The 16,832-nt window shown below is 37.4% G+C and overlaps 1 protein-coding gene across 21 annotated transcripts in view; it reads left to right on the top strand.

Moving 5' to 3' along the window:
• The window catches only part of NRXN1 (neurexin 1), a 1,135,337-nt gene that overhangs the window by 809,164 nt on the left and 309,341 nt on the right, over positions 1 to 16,832 (top strand). For all 21 annotated transcript variants that reach the window (XM_042932252.1, XM_042932251.1, XM_042932247.1 and 18 more), the window contains one exon: positions 16,262 to 16,443. In XM_042932252.1, coding sequence (XP_042788186.1) covers positions 16,262 to 16,443 — 182 coding nt within the window. The remainder of the gene's footprint in view (positions 1 to 16,261; positions 16,444 to 16,832) is intronic.

Here is a 16,832-nt window from a genome sequence, read left to right as displayed (position 1 = left end):
TTGTATTTAGTAAAATTATTTAGATTTCTTTTTTTTTTTTTATTTTTTTTATTTTATTATTTTTTTTTATTTTTTAATATATGAAATTTACTGTCAAATTGGTTTCCATACAACACCCAGTGCTCATCCCAAAAGGTGCCCTCCTCAATACCCATCACCCACCCTGTCCTCCCTCCCACCCTGCCCTCCCTCCCACCCCCCATCAACCCTCAGTTTGTTCTCAGTTTTTTAACAGTCTCTAATGCTTTGGCTCTCTCCCACTCTAACCTCTTTTTTTTTTTTTTTTTTTTTTTTTTTTTCCTTCCCCTCCCCCATGGGTTTCTGTTATGTTTCTCAGGATCCACATAAGAGTGAAACCATATGGTATCTGTCTTTCTCTGTATGGCTTATTTCACTTAGCATCACACTCTCCAGTTCCATCCATGTTGCTACAAAAGGCCATATTTCATTTTTTCTCATTGCCACGTAGTATTCCATTGTGTATATAAACCACAGTTTCTTTATCCATTCATCAGTTGATGGACATTTAGGCTCTTTCCATAATTTGGCTATTGTTGAGAGTGCCGCTATAAACATTGGGGTACAGGTGCCCCTATGCATCAGTACTCCTGTATCCCTTGGATAAATTCCTAGCAGTGCTATTGCTGGGTCATAGGGTAGGTCTATTTTTAATTTTCTGAGGAACCTCCACACTGCTTTCCAGAGTGGCTGCACCAATTTGCATTCCCACCAACAGTGCAAGAGGGTTCCTGTTTCTCCACATCCTCTCCAGCATCTATAGTCTCCTGATTTCTTCATTTTGGCCACTCTGACTGGCGTGAGGTGGTATCTGAGTGTAGTTTTGATTTGTATTTCCCTGATAAGGAGCGACGTTGAACATCTTTTCATGTGCCTGTTGGCCATCCGGATGTCTTCTTTAGAGAAGTGTCTATTCATGTTTTCTGCCCATTTCTTCACTGGGTTATTTGTTTTTCGGGTGTGGAGTTTGATGAGCTCTTTATAGATTTTGGATACTAGCCCTTTGTCCGATGTGTCATTTGCAAATATCTTTTCCCATTCCGTTGGTTGCCTTTTAGTTTTGTTGGTTGTTTCCTTTGCTGTGCAGAAGCTTTTTATCTTCATAAGGTCCCAGTAATTCACTTTTGCTTTTAATTCCCTTGCCTTTGGGGATGTGCCGAGTAAGAGATTGCTACGGCTGAGGTCAGAGAGGTCTTTTCCTGCTTTCTCCTCTAAGGTTTTGATGGTTTCCTGTCTCACATTCAGGTCCTTTATCCATTTTGAGTTTATTTTTGTGAATGGTGTGAGAAAGTGGTCTAGTTTCAACCTTCTGCATGTTGCTGTCCAGTTCTCCCAGCACCATTTGTTAAAGAGACTGTCTTTTTTCCATTGGATGTTCTTTCCTGCTTTGTCAAAGATGAGTTGGCCATACGTTTGTGGGTCTAGTTCTGGGGTTTCTATTCTATTCCATTGGTCTATGTGTCTGTTTTTATGCCAATGCCATGCTGTCTTGATGATGACAGCTTTGTAGTAGAGGCTAAAGTCTGTGATTGTGACGCCTCCTGCTTTGGTCTTCTTCTTCAAAATTACTTTGGCTATTCGGGGCCTTTTGTGGTTCCATATGAATTTTAGGATTGCTTGTTCTAGTTTCGAGAAGAATGCTGGTGCAATTTTGATTGCGATTGCATTGAATGTGTAGATAGCTTTGGGTAGTATTGACATTTTGACAATATTTATTCTTCCAATCCATGAGCAGGGAATGTCTTTCCATTTCTTTATATCTTCTTCAATTACCTGCATAAGCTTTCTATAGTTTTCAGCATACAGATCTTTTACATCTTTGGTTAGATTTATTCCTAGGTATTTTATGCTTCTTGGTGCAATTGTGAATGGGATCAGTTTCTTCATTTGTCTTTCTGTTGCTTCATTGTTAGTGTATAAGAATGCAACTGATTTCTGCACATTGATTTTGTATCCTGCAACTTTGCTGAATTCATGTATCAGTTCTAGCAGACTTTTGGTGGAGTCTATCGGATTTTCCATGTATAATATCATGTCATCTGCAAAAAGCGAAAGCTTGACTTCATCTTTGCCAATTTTGATGCCTTTGATTTCCTTTTGTTGTCTGATTGCTGATGCTAGAACTTCCAGCACTATATTAAACAGCAGCAGTGACAGTGGGCATCCCTGTCGTGTTCCTGATCTCAGGGAAAAAACTCTCAGTTTTTCCCCGTTGAGGATGATGTTAGCTGTGGGCTTTTCATAAATGGCCTTTATGATCTTTAAGTATGTTCCTTCTATCCCGACTTTCTCAAGGGTTTTTATTAAGAAAGGGTGCTGGATTTTGTCAAAGGCCTTTTCTGCATCGATTGACAGGATCATATGGTTCTTCTCTTTTTTTTTGTTAATATGATGTATCACGTTGATCGATTTGCGAATGTTGAACCAGCCCTGCATCCCAGGAATGAATCCCACTTGATCATGGTGAATAATTCTTTTTATATGCTGTTGAATTCGATTTGCTAGTATCTTATTAAGAATTTTTGCATCCATATTCATCAGGGATATTGGCCTGTAGTTCTCTTTTTTTACTGGGTCTCTGTCTGGTTTAGGAATCAAAGTAATACTGGCTTCATAGAATGAGTCTGGAAGTTTTCCTTCCCTTTCTATTTCTTGGAATAGCTTGAGAAGGATAGGTATTATCTCTGCTTTAAATGTCTGGTAGAACTCCCCTGGGAAGCCATCTGGTCCTGGACTCTTATTTGTTGGGAGATTTTTGATAACCGATTCAATTTCTTCGCTGGTTATGGGTCTGTTCAAGCTTTCTATTTCCTCCTGATTGAGTTTTGGAAGAGTGTGGGTATTTAGAAATTTGTCCATTTCTTCCAGGTTGTCCAATTTGCTGGCATATAATTTTTCATAGTATTCCCTGATAATTGTTTGTATCTCTGAGGGATTGGTTGTAATCATTCCATTTTCATTCATGATTTTATCTATTTGGGTCATCTCCCTTTTCTTTTTGAGAAGCCTGGCTAGAGGTTTGTCAATTTTGTTTATTTTTTCAAAAAACCAACTCTTGGTTTCGTTGATCTGCTCTACAGTTTTTTTAGATTCTATATTGTTTATTTCTGCTCTGATCTTTATGATTTCTCTTCTTCTGCTGGGTTTAGGCTGCCTTTGCTGTTCTGCTTCTATTTCCTTTAGGTGTGCTGTTAGATTTTGTATTTGGGATTTTTCTTGTTTCTTGAGATAGGCCTGGATTGCAATGTATTTTCCTCTCAGGACTGCCTTCGCTGCATCCCAAAGCGTTTGGATTGTTGTATTTTCATTTTCGTTTGTTTACATATATATTTTAATTTCTTCTCTAATTGCCTGGTTGACCCACTCATTCGTTAGTAGGGTGTTCTTTAACCTCCATGCTTTTGGAGGTTTTCCAGACTTTTTCCTGTGGTTGATTTCAAGCTTCATAGCATTGTGGTCTGAAAGTATGCATGGTATAATTTCAATTCTTGTAAACTTATGAAGGGCTGTTTTGTGACCCAGTATATGATCTATCTTGGAGAATGTTCCATGTGCACTCGAGAAGAAAGTATATTCTGTTGCTTTGGGATGCAGAGTTCTAAATATATCTGTCAAGTCCATCTGATCCAATGTATCATTCAGGGCCCTTGTTTCTTTATTGACTGTGTGTCTAGATGATCTATCCATTTCTGTAAGTGGGGTGTTAAAGTCCCCTGCAATGACCACATTCTTATCAATAAGGTTGCTTATGTTTATGAGTAATTGTTTTATATATCTGGGGGCTCGGGTATTTGGCGCATAGACATTTATAATAGTTAGCTCTTCCTGGTGGATAGACCCTGTGATTATTATATAATGCCCTTCTTCATCTCTTGTTACAGCCTAATTTAAAGTCTAGTTTGTCTGATATAAGTATGGCTACTCCAGCTTTCTTTTGGCTTCCAGGAGCATGATAAATAGTTCTCCATCCCCTCACTCTCAATCTAAAGGTGTCCTCAGATCTAAAATGAGTCTCTTGTAGACAGCAAATAGATGGGTCTTGTTTTTTTATCCATTCTGATACCCTATGTCTTTTAGTTGGCGCATTTAATCCATTTACATTCAGTGTTATTATAGAAAGATATGGGTTTAGAGTCATTGTGATGTCTGTATGTTTTATGCTTGTAGTGATGTCTCTGGTACTTTGTCTCACAGGATCCCCCTTAGGATCTCTTGTAGGGCTGGTTTCGTGGTGACAAATTCCTTCAGTTTTTGTTTGTTTGGGAAGACCTTTATCTCTCCTTCTATTCTAAATGACAGACTTGCTGGATAAAGGATTCTCGGCTGCATATTTTTTCTGTTTAGCACACTGTAGATATCGTGCCAAGCCTTTCTGGCCTGCCAAGTTTCAAAGGAGAGATCAGTCACGAGTCTTATAGGTCTCCCTTTATATGTGAGGGCACGTTTATCCCTTGCTGCTTTCAGAATTTTCTCTTTATCCTTGTATTTTGCCAGTTTCACTATGATATGTCGTGCAGAAGATCGATTCAAGTTACGTCTGAAGGGAGTTCTCTGTGCCTCTTGGATTTCAATGCCTTTTTCCTTCCCCAGTTCAGGGAAGTTCTCAGCTATAATTTGTTCAAGTACCCCTTCAGCACCCTTCCCTCTCTCTTCCTCCTCTGGGATACCAATTATGCGTATATTATTTTTTTTTAGTGTATCACTTAGTTCTCTAATTTTCCCCTCATACTCCTGGATTTTTTTATCTCTCTTTCTTTCAGCTTCCTCTTTCTCCATAACTTTATCTTCTAGTTCACCTATTCTCTCCTCTGCCTCTTCAAGCCGAGCCATCGTGGATTCCATTTTGTTTTGCAATTCGTTTAAAGCGTTTTTCAACTCCTCGTGACTGTTCCTTAGTCCCTCGATCTTTGTGGCAAGAGATTCTCTGCTGTCCTGTATACTGTTTTCAAGCCCAGCGATTAATTTTATGACTATTATTCTAAATTCACTTTCTGTTATATTATTTAAATCCTTTTTGATCAGTTCATTAGCTGTTGTTATTTCCTGGAGATTCTTCTGAGGGGAATTCTTCCGTTTGGTCATTTTGGAGAGTCCCTGGCGTGGTGAGGACCTGCAGTGCACTTCCCCTGTGCTGTGGTGTATAACTGGAGTTAGTGGGCGGGGCCGCTGTCCGACCCGATGTCTGCCCCCAGCCCACTGCTGGGGCCACAGTCAGACTGGTGTGTGCCTTCTCTTCCCCTCTCCTAGGGGCGGGATTCACTGTGGGGTGGCGTGTCCCGTCTGGGCAACTTGCACACTGCCAGGCTTGTGTTGCTGGGGATCTGGTGTCTTAGCTGGGGTGGGTAGGCAAGGTGCACGGGGGCTGGAGGGGCAGGCTTAGCTCGCTTCTCCTTAGGTGATCCACTTCAGGAGGAGCCCTGTGGCAGCGGGAGGGAGTCAGATCCGCTGCCGGAGGTTTGGCTCCGCAGAAGCACAGAGTTGAGTGTTTGCGCGGAGCGAGCAAGTTCTCTGGCAGGAACTGGTTCCCTTTGGGATTTTGGCTGGGGGATGGGCAGGGGAGATGGCGCTGGCGCCTTTGTTCCCCGCCAAGCTGAGCTCTGCCGTCTGGGGGCTCAGCAGCTCTCCCTCCCTTTGTCCTCCAGCCTTCCCGCTTTCTGAGCAGAGCTGTTAACTTATGAACTCCCAGATGCTAAGTCGCTTGCTGTCGGAACACAGTCTGTCCGGCCCCTCCGCTTTTGCCAGCCAGACTCGGGGGCTCTGCTTGGCCGGCGAGCCGCCCCTCCGCCCTGGCTCCCTCCCGCCAGTCCGTGGAGCGCGCACCGCCTCGCCGCCCTTCCTACCCTCTTCTGTGGGCCTCTAGTCTGCGCTTGGCTCCGGAGACTCCGTTCTGCTAATCCTCAGGCGGTTTTCTGGGTTCTTTAGGCAGGTGTAGGTGGAATCTAAGTGATCGGCAGGACGCGCTGTGAGCCCCGCGTCCTCCTACGCTGCCATCTTCCGGAACCCCCTATTTAGATTTCTTATACAGCTATAGATATCCCATCTTACTAATGGCTATAGGCATGGAATTTTTTATACTCATCAATCAGAACCTTTATGCTATTTATTATGTCAGTAGTCCTAACTTAGTTCAAGGAATATATTAGGCCCCTGTCCATGATTGACAAATAAAAGCACACAAACCTGATGAGAATACCAAGAAGTAAAGCAAGGCCCTGTTTTCAGTAGGCATACCTTTAAGATGGAAATTACAGTAAAAGTCAGCTCTGATATTATATAATAGTTTGTAAATTAAAAATAGGTTTTGTAGATGATAAAGGGAACAAATCTACTTTGATTGGAATGAAAGTGGGAAGCTAGACTGAAAAGAAAACCAAGTGCAGCAGAGAAGCATATATCCGCCAAAGTAAAAGTCACTTGGAGAAGAGAATGTGTATTCCACTTGCGCACGATAAAGTTAGAGCTTAGTTTGAAGTGACTTCTGACTCAGAAACTAGCATTCTATCTAGTTCTCATACAAAATAAGTAGCAAATAGTTCTAACTGGGACCTCGTCAGATGGAGAATGACAAATATAGCATACAGGCAGGAAGATGGTCAATGAGAGGAGCTAAGATGAGAAACAAATAAAAGCATATTTCTGGTTTTACCTTAAAATTATTATGAATTTTATTGTTTGTATGCTGGCTTCTATATTAAATATGTAATGCAATGTTCAAAATAACTACATGCACTTTTGTGTTCAGGATTCAATTCCACCGTTAAGGGCAGGAGACAGTGTCACTGTCAAAAGTTATAAGGCCTTTCTGGTATAGAAGTGATCATGGCATTAGTGATAAAGATTTGTTTTCTGCATCTCTGTTCAGTAATTTGGAATCCTTAGAAAGAGCCGAAGGCAGGGATAGCTTCTGAGGCGGGATGGTTACAATAAAGCTGTGCAAAGTTCTCACACCTTTTAAAGATTCAGGCTAAACTCTGAAAATGTCAGAAAGTGAGTGAATCATTTCTGCTAAGTGTCATTACAGAAACTTTTGTGTCTCTCCAAACCAGTCCAGGAAAGCATCATTAAAAAGACTCTAGAGATGATTGAAGTGAGACCTTGATTTGTGAATTTTAGTTATTTTTCTAAACAAGAAGCAGTCATTGGATCTTAGCTTTTCATTGTCTTGTGGAAAAACTGAGAATAGAGTTGGATACAGACCCTAACCGCCTGTGTGACGTTGAAAAACCACTTGATTTCTCTGGGCCTCCATTTTGTCATTTGAAAAGAAAAGGTTTGCTTAGTTATCTCTAAGAGAATTTCAGCATTAAATCTATGCTTCTGTCACTTTTTTTTAACTTATTAATTTTTGACACCTTAATTCTAATAAATTCTTGACTCTGAAACCCTGATGAAAGCCATTTTTGCAATTAACTTTTGAAAAAAAGTAAATTTAAGGGCATCAGTAGTCAATTGCAATTTTTACTGACTAGCTAATAATTTTAAGAATTTATTAGGGACTTACACAACTTATCATATGTTCTGTAAAATAAGATTTTTCTTGAAATACCGGAAGGTGAGATTTGTTTTCTCCCCATCCCTGCTGCCTATAGCTCTAATGCAAATTGATTACTGAATTACTTGCAAGAGACTTTTTAATAAAGTTCACTTACTGCTGGAGGGAGTCTAGTTTCAGAAGGGAAGACATAAGCATTTGATGTTCTTAGGGTTATTGGTTGTGAGATTGCTTTGCTCGGTTTGATTTTTAACTTTAGATCACTTTGCTATCTTTATGAATCTTTTCCTAATCTGATTGGTGGAAGGAATACCACTTATTTGTTTTTCTTTTCAGCAAGAGAACTTAGACCCTGATAGCCTTTTAAAAGTTTCTAGGACTTAGAACTTGATCACGGAACAAGCTTGGGAAGCTCAATCTATTGAACCCAACTCTTCCTGGAGGGTATATTTTCTAAATAACATGTTTAGAGAAGGAAATAATAAAGTGTTTTTTTTTTTTTTTAAAGAAAGTACATTGCAAAGGAGCCACTAAGTGAAGTGTTACTTATTGAATAGATTTTCAAAAATAGTATTCTCTGGCTTGAGAATTATCTCCAAATTTCACTACTTATGTGACTTTGATCTGATAAAACATAAATATAATTATTCTTGCTTTTCATTTTTCTGCTCATTTTTAAGGTTGCAATTAATCAGTACCTTTACTGTTGTCACCTTTTGCAAGATTTTTAAAAATCCAGAATAGATGGTGACATGACTAAATATCATTTATCTGACGTTTCATAGTTTATGACAAGGCATAAATTTCCTGCCTTGATATTTATTTTTAAATGTGTATTTATTTTTGAGAGAGGGTGAGAGGGGCAGACAGAGGATCTGAAGCAGGCTCCACACTGTTGGCACAGAGCCTGATGTGGGGCTTGGATTCACAAACCGTGAGATCATGACCTGAGCTGAAGTCAGATGTTTAACTGACTGAGCCACCCAGGTGCCCCAACCTGCCCTGATGTTTACTGTTAATGCACAGGTCCTACCTCTTTGGGAAAAAAGGGCTGTGTGTTTTAAGTTTTGTATTCTTAACTCCATTCACATAATTGGCAATTATCAGATGACCAACAGATAGGTCAGCTTAAGAATGTTTCCTACTTCAATTAATTTCCTTATAAGACAGAAAAAGAGAATGACTTATCCAAATGACTGCGGTTGGCATCTGTGATTAATTCAAGACTGGTGAACACCATTCATATCCCTTATATGAATGCTGCCTTTTTTTTAATTGTACAATGCATAGTCTGTGCATTATTTGTGGTATTCCTGAATAAATGTCTAAGATATGGACAAGGTAGGTCAACCATGAATCCACTTATATTATAAAGAATTACCTAAGTTATTAAAGAGGAACACACTTGTTTTCAAAAGAATGAATATTTTTTTTCATGCAGTATACTCTTTACATAAATGTCAAAATATGGAAATGTCACATATTAAAATGGGAAATATACATGATTCACTTTTAAATATATTGTTCTCCCAAGATTGCAGAATATAGATTTTTTATTAAAGAAAATATAGACCATAGAAAAATATGGAATATTTATTACAAAAAGATTTTTAAATGTTAATTTATTAATTTTGCAAGAGACTGCGCATGCACACACACATGAGTGGGGCAGGGTTAGAGAGAGAATCCCAAGCAGCACAGAGCCTGATGTGGGGCTCAGTCCCACAAACTGTAAGATTGTGACCTGAGCCGAAATCAAGAGGTGGAAGCTTAACGGACTGAGCCACATGGGCACCCCTGTTAGAAAAAGATTTTTATTAAGAGAAAAGTTTTGGGCCAGTAGGTGAAGGGAAACTTCCTTACTTAGTGAAGTGCATAATTACTGTTGAAATTATCTTTGAGAATAATAATTCTGACCTTATAGGAATCATGATAGCTTTTTGCTATTCCATTTTCTTGATGGTTTTATTTTGATTGAAGTTTCTTATTGAATAAGCACACACCACTTTTTATTTTAAAATGGTATCTTGGCTGGCCCAGAACCAAATGTCATATAGGCCAGTTTAGTGAGGAGAAGTCCTCTGCTTGCACATCCCCTAAGTTTACTGTGGAATCTGACTGGTTCAGTCTCCTTTGATCCCAGGAAAAGTTTGGGAGATATTAATTGTCAATGCCTAGTGATTCTTTGGAGACCCTGAGAGTCTAACGGCATACTGACTTGTATGGGGTTCAAGAACGTTGTGAAAGAACCTGCACAGAGTTCATGATGGGTATTTAATAGCTAGCATGTGGGCAGTGACCCCGTCCACTGTCACTTTCGGAAATCTCATTGCACAAAAACAAGGTGCTCACAACGTTGACTTTCCCCCTTTTTCTCAGTTTGCATTAAATTTAAGAAAGAGTCAACAAATTGTTTTCTTTTAAAATTGAATAAATTTCTTTAATTCCTCAGGGTCTAGGATTCTGCTGGAACACATGACTTGCCATATATGAGAAACCTCCTGTTGTTTGTTCTATCCTGAGTGTAGTTATTAGCTACTTTGAAAAGACTTGCATTGTTTGGGAATTACCTAAACTCTTCTTGACTTTCTTTGCTTTGGTCTGATTCAGACTATAGTGTCAGTATCAAAACCATTTTAGTGACAGGCCATGTTTCTTGCCCTGTTTCCTTTATTGAGAACTTATCCTGCTCTTTTTCTCAAAGACATATAAGTAAAAATCCTATGTCATTTTCTTTCTTTTTTAGCCAGTTGTCAATTCTACCAAGTCTGTGTCTTCCATAAGAAGGCTCAAATTAAGATATATAGTCTTTATTTTCATTGTCTTTTCCTAGTGTTTGTTCCCCTTTAGATGAATAGCAGCATTGAGGGCTGCTGTCTCTTCTCAAAGTTGGTAATTGTTACTACTTTTTGATGTAGAGTTGATTACATCTTATAGGTAGGAACTGTTATTGTTCTGATTCCATTCATCTTTCCTAATATAATGGCCACCTGTCTTGAGTTGTTAATCCTCCTATATGAAATTTCAGAAATTAGGAAACAATAGTGCTCAATTTCATGATATAATTCCTTGTGATCTTACAAAGAATTTACAGGAACTTAGGAAGAAAATGAACTGCAACGAATTGTTACTTTATGTACCTGTCAGATTGTTAACATTTATTATTTTTTTTAAGTTTCACCAGTTTATAAATTTTATCATGGTCACAAATAATTTTTATACAAAAACTTTTTATACAATTTTTTTCATTGTTTTTTGCTTTCTATGAACTTTACTCAAAAGAATGCCTTTACATAGGTAGAAATTGTTCAGAAATTTTAAATTTAAGTTAGCCTCTTTATTCCAATAAGTTTACTGGAGGAATAAAAGCTCCTCTTACTTTTATTTGTTTTATTTTAATTCCATGTGACTACCTGGAAAACTTTAAAGGGGAAAAAAAGTGCTATATCTCTGTTATATCTAATAGAATTATAATGGCCTGAATGTTGCATGTTGGCTACACAGTGACATTTGAAGAATTACAGGCTTTCAGAAAGGAACCTTTTATTCATATATTTATGTTAGAAGCTAATCTACTTAGAAGTTATTGTTCATATAGCAAGGATCCAGAACAACCAGTAATCAAACAGACCTATACATGCCAGTTGGTTTTCTTTTTCAGAAAGGTTCAATCCATTTGGGGACATACTAACTTTTATGGAAATGAAGCTGAAGTGGGCAAATTTAGATAATGAGTGGTTGGCCATAAAACAAGGAGGGGGGAGAGCCTTTTGGGTAAATAGATGTTAAATAAAATCTAAAAATATTTCTTATCATAACATCACAGGACAGTTTTGAGATTAGAAATAAGAGCCCATGTATAATTTGTACAAACATTTGTTGCCATGTAAAGTATGTTGACACAAATAAATTTGCATCTGATTGAGCCAGCTCTGTTAATGAATTTGGAGTAATACAGATTTGCTGCACAACTTAAATGTGGAGGTTGCTGAAAACCACTTTAAGTTTGAGTCATCCATACATTCAGTAATGTGATGGATGTCGAGGTTAATTTACAATAAATCCATTAGTAGTCATGGCACTGATATGTCAGTGATTGTCATACAGAAACATGCATAAATAATAGAGGTGAACACATTACTGTGTTCTTAAGACCTGGAACTGTGATTAAGATGTACAGTTCTTGCACATTGAATTCACTTATATAATATAATAAACCATGTTTCTATAAAAATAAAATTAAAATAATAAAGCTAGATTGCAGTCATTTTATGTAGACTTACTCCTTTATTTAACAAAGTGAATTTTTTTTGCATCTTGCTATAAATCTTAGCATGCTAGATGTTTTATGATGATGAACTAATATTCTTTTTCTCATGAAAGCTCCCATGTGATGCAATTTAATATCCTTCTCATTGTCAACTACTAGTGAATGTAAATAATAATATAATGGGTTTATGTGAAAAAAGTGCTAATCCCAGGAATGAAATACTGAAAAGATTAATAAAAACTGGGAGGGAGGAAAGTCATTTCTTCAAAGGCATTTGGCTTTCACACAACTTTGAAATGAATCAAACTTTCCTAAGACATCTTATATTAAAATAAAACAACAATGTTGCAGTGTTTGTTATTTTTTGTATGTTTTCCATTATTTTATAGTTTTAACACACACACACACACACACACACACACACACACACACACACACACATCTGTTCTCTGTAAAACTTACTGGGCACTTACCATATGCCAGGAATTGGACTAAGGCGTGACTGTGTGATACCCATCGAATTTTGACAGAAGCTCTATGGGGTGTATAGTTTTAGTATCCTCATTGTTTACAGACAGAATATCCAAGATTTAGAATAAAAAGCTAGTCACGGTCAGTGTAGCTAGTAAATGATTCAGCTGGGATTTGAACCCAGGTCTGTTCAGAGCTTACATTCTTTATTTTTTTGTTATCTGCTATAGTAAGGACATTATGTCCCTGGTTCCAGAAGATGCATGCTAAATGAAGTAGATTTTGAAACTTTAGTCGCATGACCCACTATATTTTATTGTAGGAGTATTCTTACATTTTTAAGATTACCAGAATAGAGTATAAGGTAATTTTCTATCTTTCTGAAAGGGGGATTTAAGAACATAGGAGATTTTGTAGAGTTTTATAGGAAGTGATTTTTTTTTTTTTTAAAGAAAACCAAGATGCTTATACAGGTAGGTAGAAGGGAGCTGTGGGTGGGGAGTGGACATCTTATCCTCTCTTATCCTCTCTTGATTCTGATTATGCTGATGAATACAAGACATTTGCACTATCATGCATACAGAAGAGGGAAGAGAGATTGCTTTCCAGATACATCTGGAGACAAAAGATGCTGGAAATAATTGCATTGTTTGGCACAAGGTAGTACAATTGGTTTTACTTTGTTTTGGTGAAATGAAAGAGCCAGAAATCATTGGAGAGTGGTTCATAGAATGCTAGTTGCTAGGTCTTAGCACTCACTGAAATATGAGATGAAATCAAATCTTGAGTAATGATATTTGCATTGTGACATTTATCTTCCTGAAAATACAAACCTTTATTATCCTTGCATTCTGTAACTGAGCAACTGGACACTTTCATAGTTCCATAAGTTTGGGAAGTATACTCTAAACTAAATGTTAATCTACATATATTAAATGTTCTGTCACTTCACATTTACATGTTATTTTTCTTTTTTTGAAAGCCTTGTGAGGTGAAAGGACAGTATATGATCATGAGGTGCAAATGTCACTTTATGGATATGAGACATTAGAATATGATAACAGTCGGCCTTGATAAATTCAGACTGACACATCCAATTAACTTTTTCTCGACTGTCTTGTTATGATAACAGAAACATTTCTGTCATAAAAAAAATGCAAGAGTAGGAGTCTGGGTACTAGGTTTCCTACCGGCTCTGTCACTTAACTAAGGTTGCAACTTGAGATAACAAATCAATCCTTATGACTAAGTTTCCTCAGATGTAACATGGGGCTAACTGCTTACCCTACTTTCTTCCCCCCCGCTTTTTACAAAAGTTTATTTATTTATTTCTGAGAGAGAGAGAGAAAGAGAGAGAGAGAATCCCATGCAGGCTCCTTGCTGTCAGTGCAGAGACTGATCAAGGCTTGAACCCATGAACCATGAGATCATGACCTGAGCCAAAATCAAGTCGGATGCTCAACTGATTGAACCACCCAGACGCCCTTACCCTACTTTCCATACAGAAGTACAGAAGACATGAAAAATTGTTGTGAAAGTGATATTTTTAATATTAAAAATTGCTATGTAATACAAGATATTTTGCTTTCCACCATCACCTTCCTCTGGTGATTCTGGAAGACACCTGAATTTTTAGATATGATTTACATTGTTATGCAGCATCTCTAGTTTTGAATATTTGTTTTAATTCATAGAAACTGCATAGTCACTAGAGAACAAAATTAATTAAAAGGAGGAAAATAAAATTGAGTACCTGTACTCAGAGGTCACCACGACATTCTCCTGTTAAAGAAACCTTCACTTTTATGTGTTCTTGTCCCATTTTTATCAATGTGGGCATTGTTGAACCATTCAATAGTTCGTTAATCATCTACAAAAATTACCACGCTGAAGAATATTTATCAAATGATTCTTGCTTATTAATATCTTGAGTAACAAGCTTCTGATGATATAGAACATAAATGGTCCTGGAGGCTCCAACATTTCTGATACACAAATCTGTATATTCTGAATGTTCTTTACTTGCACACTGCCTGGTTCCTTTGAAGTATAACTTACCTGTTTCCACATGCGAGAGATAAACTACTTTCATGCATTAATATCCAAAAAAATTAATAGAGAATACACAGCTTCTCTACCATTGCATTCTAACAAGATTCTATTTTATCACTTTTACATTCAGTATTATTCTGACATGTTTCTTGTGTCATGTCTACATACCGAGGCCTTCTTTTTTTTTTATTGATTTGTTTTGAGAAAGAGAGCACAATCACCGGAGCAACAAAGAGACAGGGGGAGGGAGATAATTCCAAGCATGTTCCACACTGTCGGTAAAGAGCCCAACGTGGGCTCAAACTCAGGAACCGTGAGATCATGACCTGAGTTGAAATCAAGAGTCAGACCCTTAACCAACTAAGCCACCCAGGTATCCCTACATACCCTTTTAACCAGTCAAGCAGGAGGCATATTGCAGAGGACTTTGGAAATGTTTCAGACAGAATACATACTGCTGTACCAACACCTTTTACATACAAGCCTCACTCTTGGTAGGAGCTTTTTTTCTATAAACACAAGATATTTTGTGGCCTAAATTTTTTAAATGTTTATTTATTTTGAGCTGAGCACATACACAAGCAAGGGAGGGACAGAGAGAGAGGGAGAGAGAGGACCCAAGGATCCTGTGTCATCAGCACAAAGCTCAACACGGGGCTTAATCCCACAAACCACAAGACCATGACATGAGCTGAAATCAAGAGTCAGACACTTAACCGACTGAGGCACTGAGGCACCCTTGGCTTAATTTTAATATTCACTCTTACCATTTTCTTTACCACGTTTGACACATAGTGGGAACACAATAAACATGTATTGGTATCCTTTATTACTGTAAGCCTCTAAATTTATTTTACCCCAATGGCTCTTCCTGGGATAACTATGCAAATATTTCTATTGTCCTTTTTAGTATGGATAAACTTTACTTTTAGTAAAGTCTTTTCTTGTGTGTATAGATATGTGTTCATATCTATATCTATATCTATATGTATCTATATCTGTATCTTTGCATGTCTCTTTGCATGTCTCCTCCAAATGTTCTGACTTAAAGATTTCATTTTATTGCATTCAGTGAGATAGATTTCATTGTGATATAATGAGATAGGACTTCAGTGCATTGGATGCTTAGTGTAAACTTGTTTGAAATGAAAATCTTTTAAAGTAAGATGGATAATTTAATGACATCAGCACCATAAAGTAAAAATTGAACACTCACCAAATGAGGCTATAATATTCTTACTACTGTAAGACAAGCATTCACTTTTGAAGAAAAAAAATGAGTCTGTTTATGATGCTGGATAGTTTGACAGCTACTAGATATTGCTTGTTAAATAAGATCTCACTTCTATTGATGAGCTCTATTATCTGTATTTTTCTGACATGACTCCTGGGGCTTATGACTGTTTACCCATTAGTTATCTGTCATATGTGAATAGACCCTTTCCCCATAAGAGTTGATTCGTAGTATATTTGTTGTGATTTGCTTCACTGTGCTGTATGACCCTGTCACATGCACATGCAACTCTTGTTTCAAAAACAAAAACGAGTTGATACATGTTTCTGCTCCTTTTGGAAGCGGCCAAAGTCAGTGTTTCCTACTAAACCATTTCTGAAAAACTGGCAGGGAGAAATAAAACCCCATTAGATTCCATGCTTGTCCAACTCAGTGGAAAAAGTAGTAATCTCCCATTTGTTCTGGAACACCTGCTGGTAGGTTTAATGAGTGTATTAAAAACTGAGCTGCCTTGATATTTCTTTTAAAAATCTTCTATTCACTCTCTTGAGCCTGTTTGATTGAAATCTGTGATTTGCTTACTTTTTATGCTATAGTTTCATTTTTTTTTTAATTTTTGCCTTGGTATAAATTTAATCCTTTACGGATATGTCAATGTAACAAACATAGGAAAATTGTACACCTGATATATTTGGACTAATTGGTTTTGGTTTTTGTTTTCCAGCTGGGACAACATATATCTTTAGCAAAGGTGGTGGACAAATCACGTATAAGTGGCCTCCTAATGACCGGCCAAGTACACGAGCAGACAGACTGGCCATAGGGTTTAGCACTGTTCAAAAAGAAGCTGTATTGGTGCGAGTGGACAGTTCTTCTGGCCTGGGTGACTACCTAGAGCTTCATATAGTAAGTACTTTAAAAATAAGATTTAACTTTTGTCTTTACTGTTAGTTTTTTTTTTTTTTTTAATAACTTATACTTTTTCTTTTGGAAGTTTCTCTTCCCCAGCAACCAGTACTTTGGTACAGAAAATATAAATACAATCTAGAAGTAATAAGACCTTATTCCTACTATTGTTGCTAAAAATGTTCTTTACAATAGAAAATGTATTTTTTTGGTTGTTAAGTGTGAATTCTTCTCAGTTCTCTGTTCACAAAGATTTATTTTGGTATGTTCTTATTGACTTTAAGCAGATTTGCCAAATTAATAAACTAAGTTATTGCCTAGTTGATACTGTTACATCTGACTGGAAGCAGGAGGTTGTAATACTGGTAACATCAAAAGATCTGAATCTG

This window comes from Panthera leo, chromosome A3 (assembly GCF_018350215.1).
Source record: "Panthera leo isolate Ple1 chromosome A3, P.leo_Ple1_pat1.1, whole genome shotgun sequence".
Lineage (NCBI taxonomy): Eukaryota > Metazoa > Chordata > Mammalia > Carnivora > Felidae > Panthera > Panthera leo.
The sequence above is the reverse complement of the archived record's forward strand: the minus strand, read 5'-3'. Positions and strand labels throughout refer to the sequence as shown.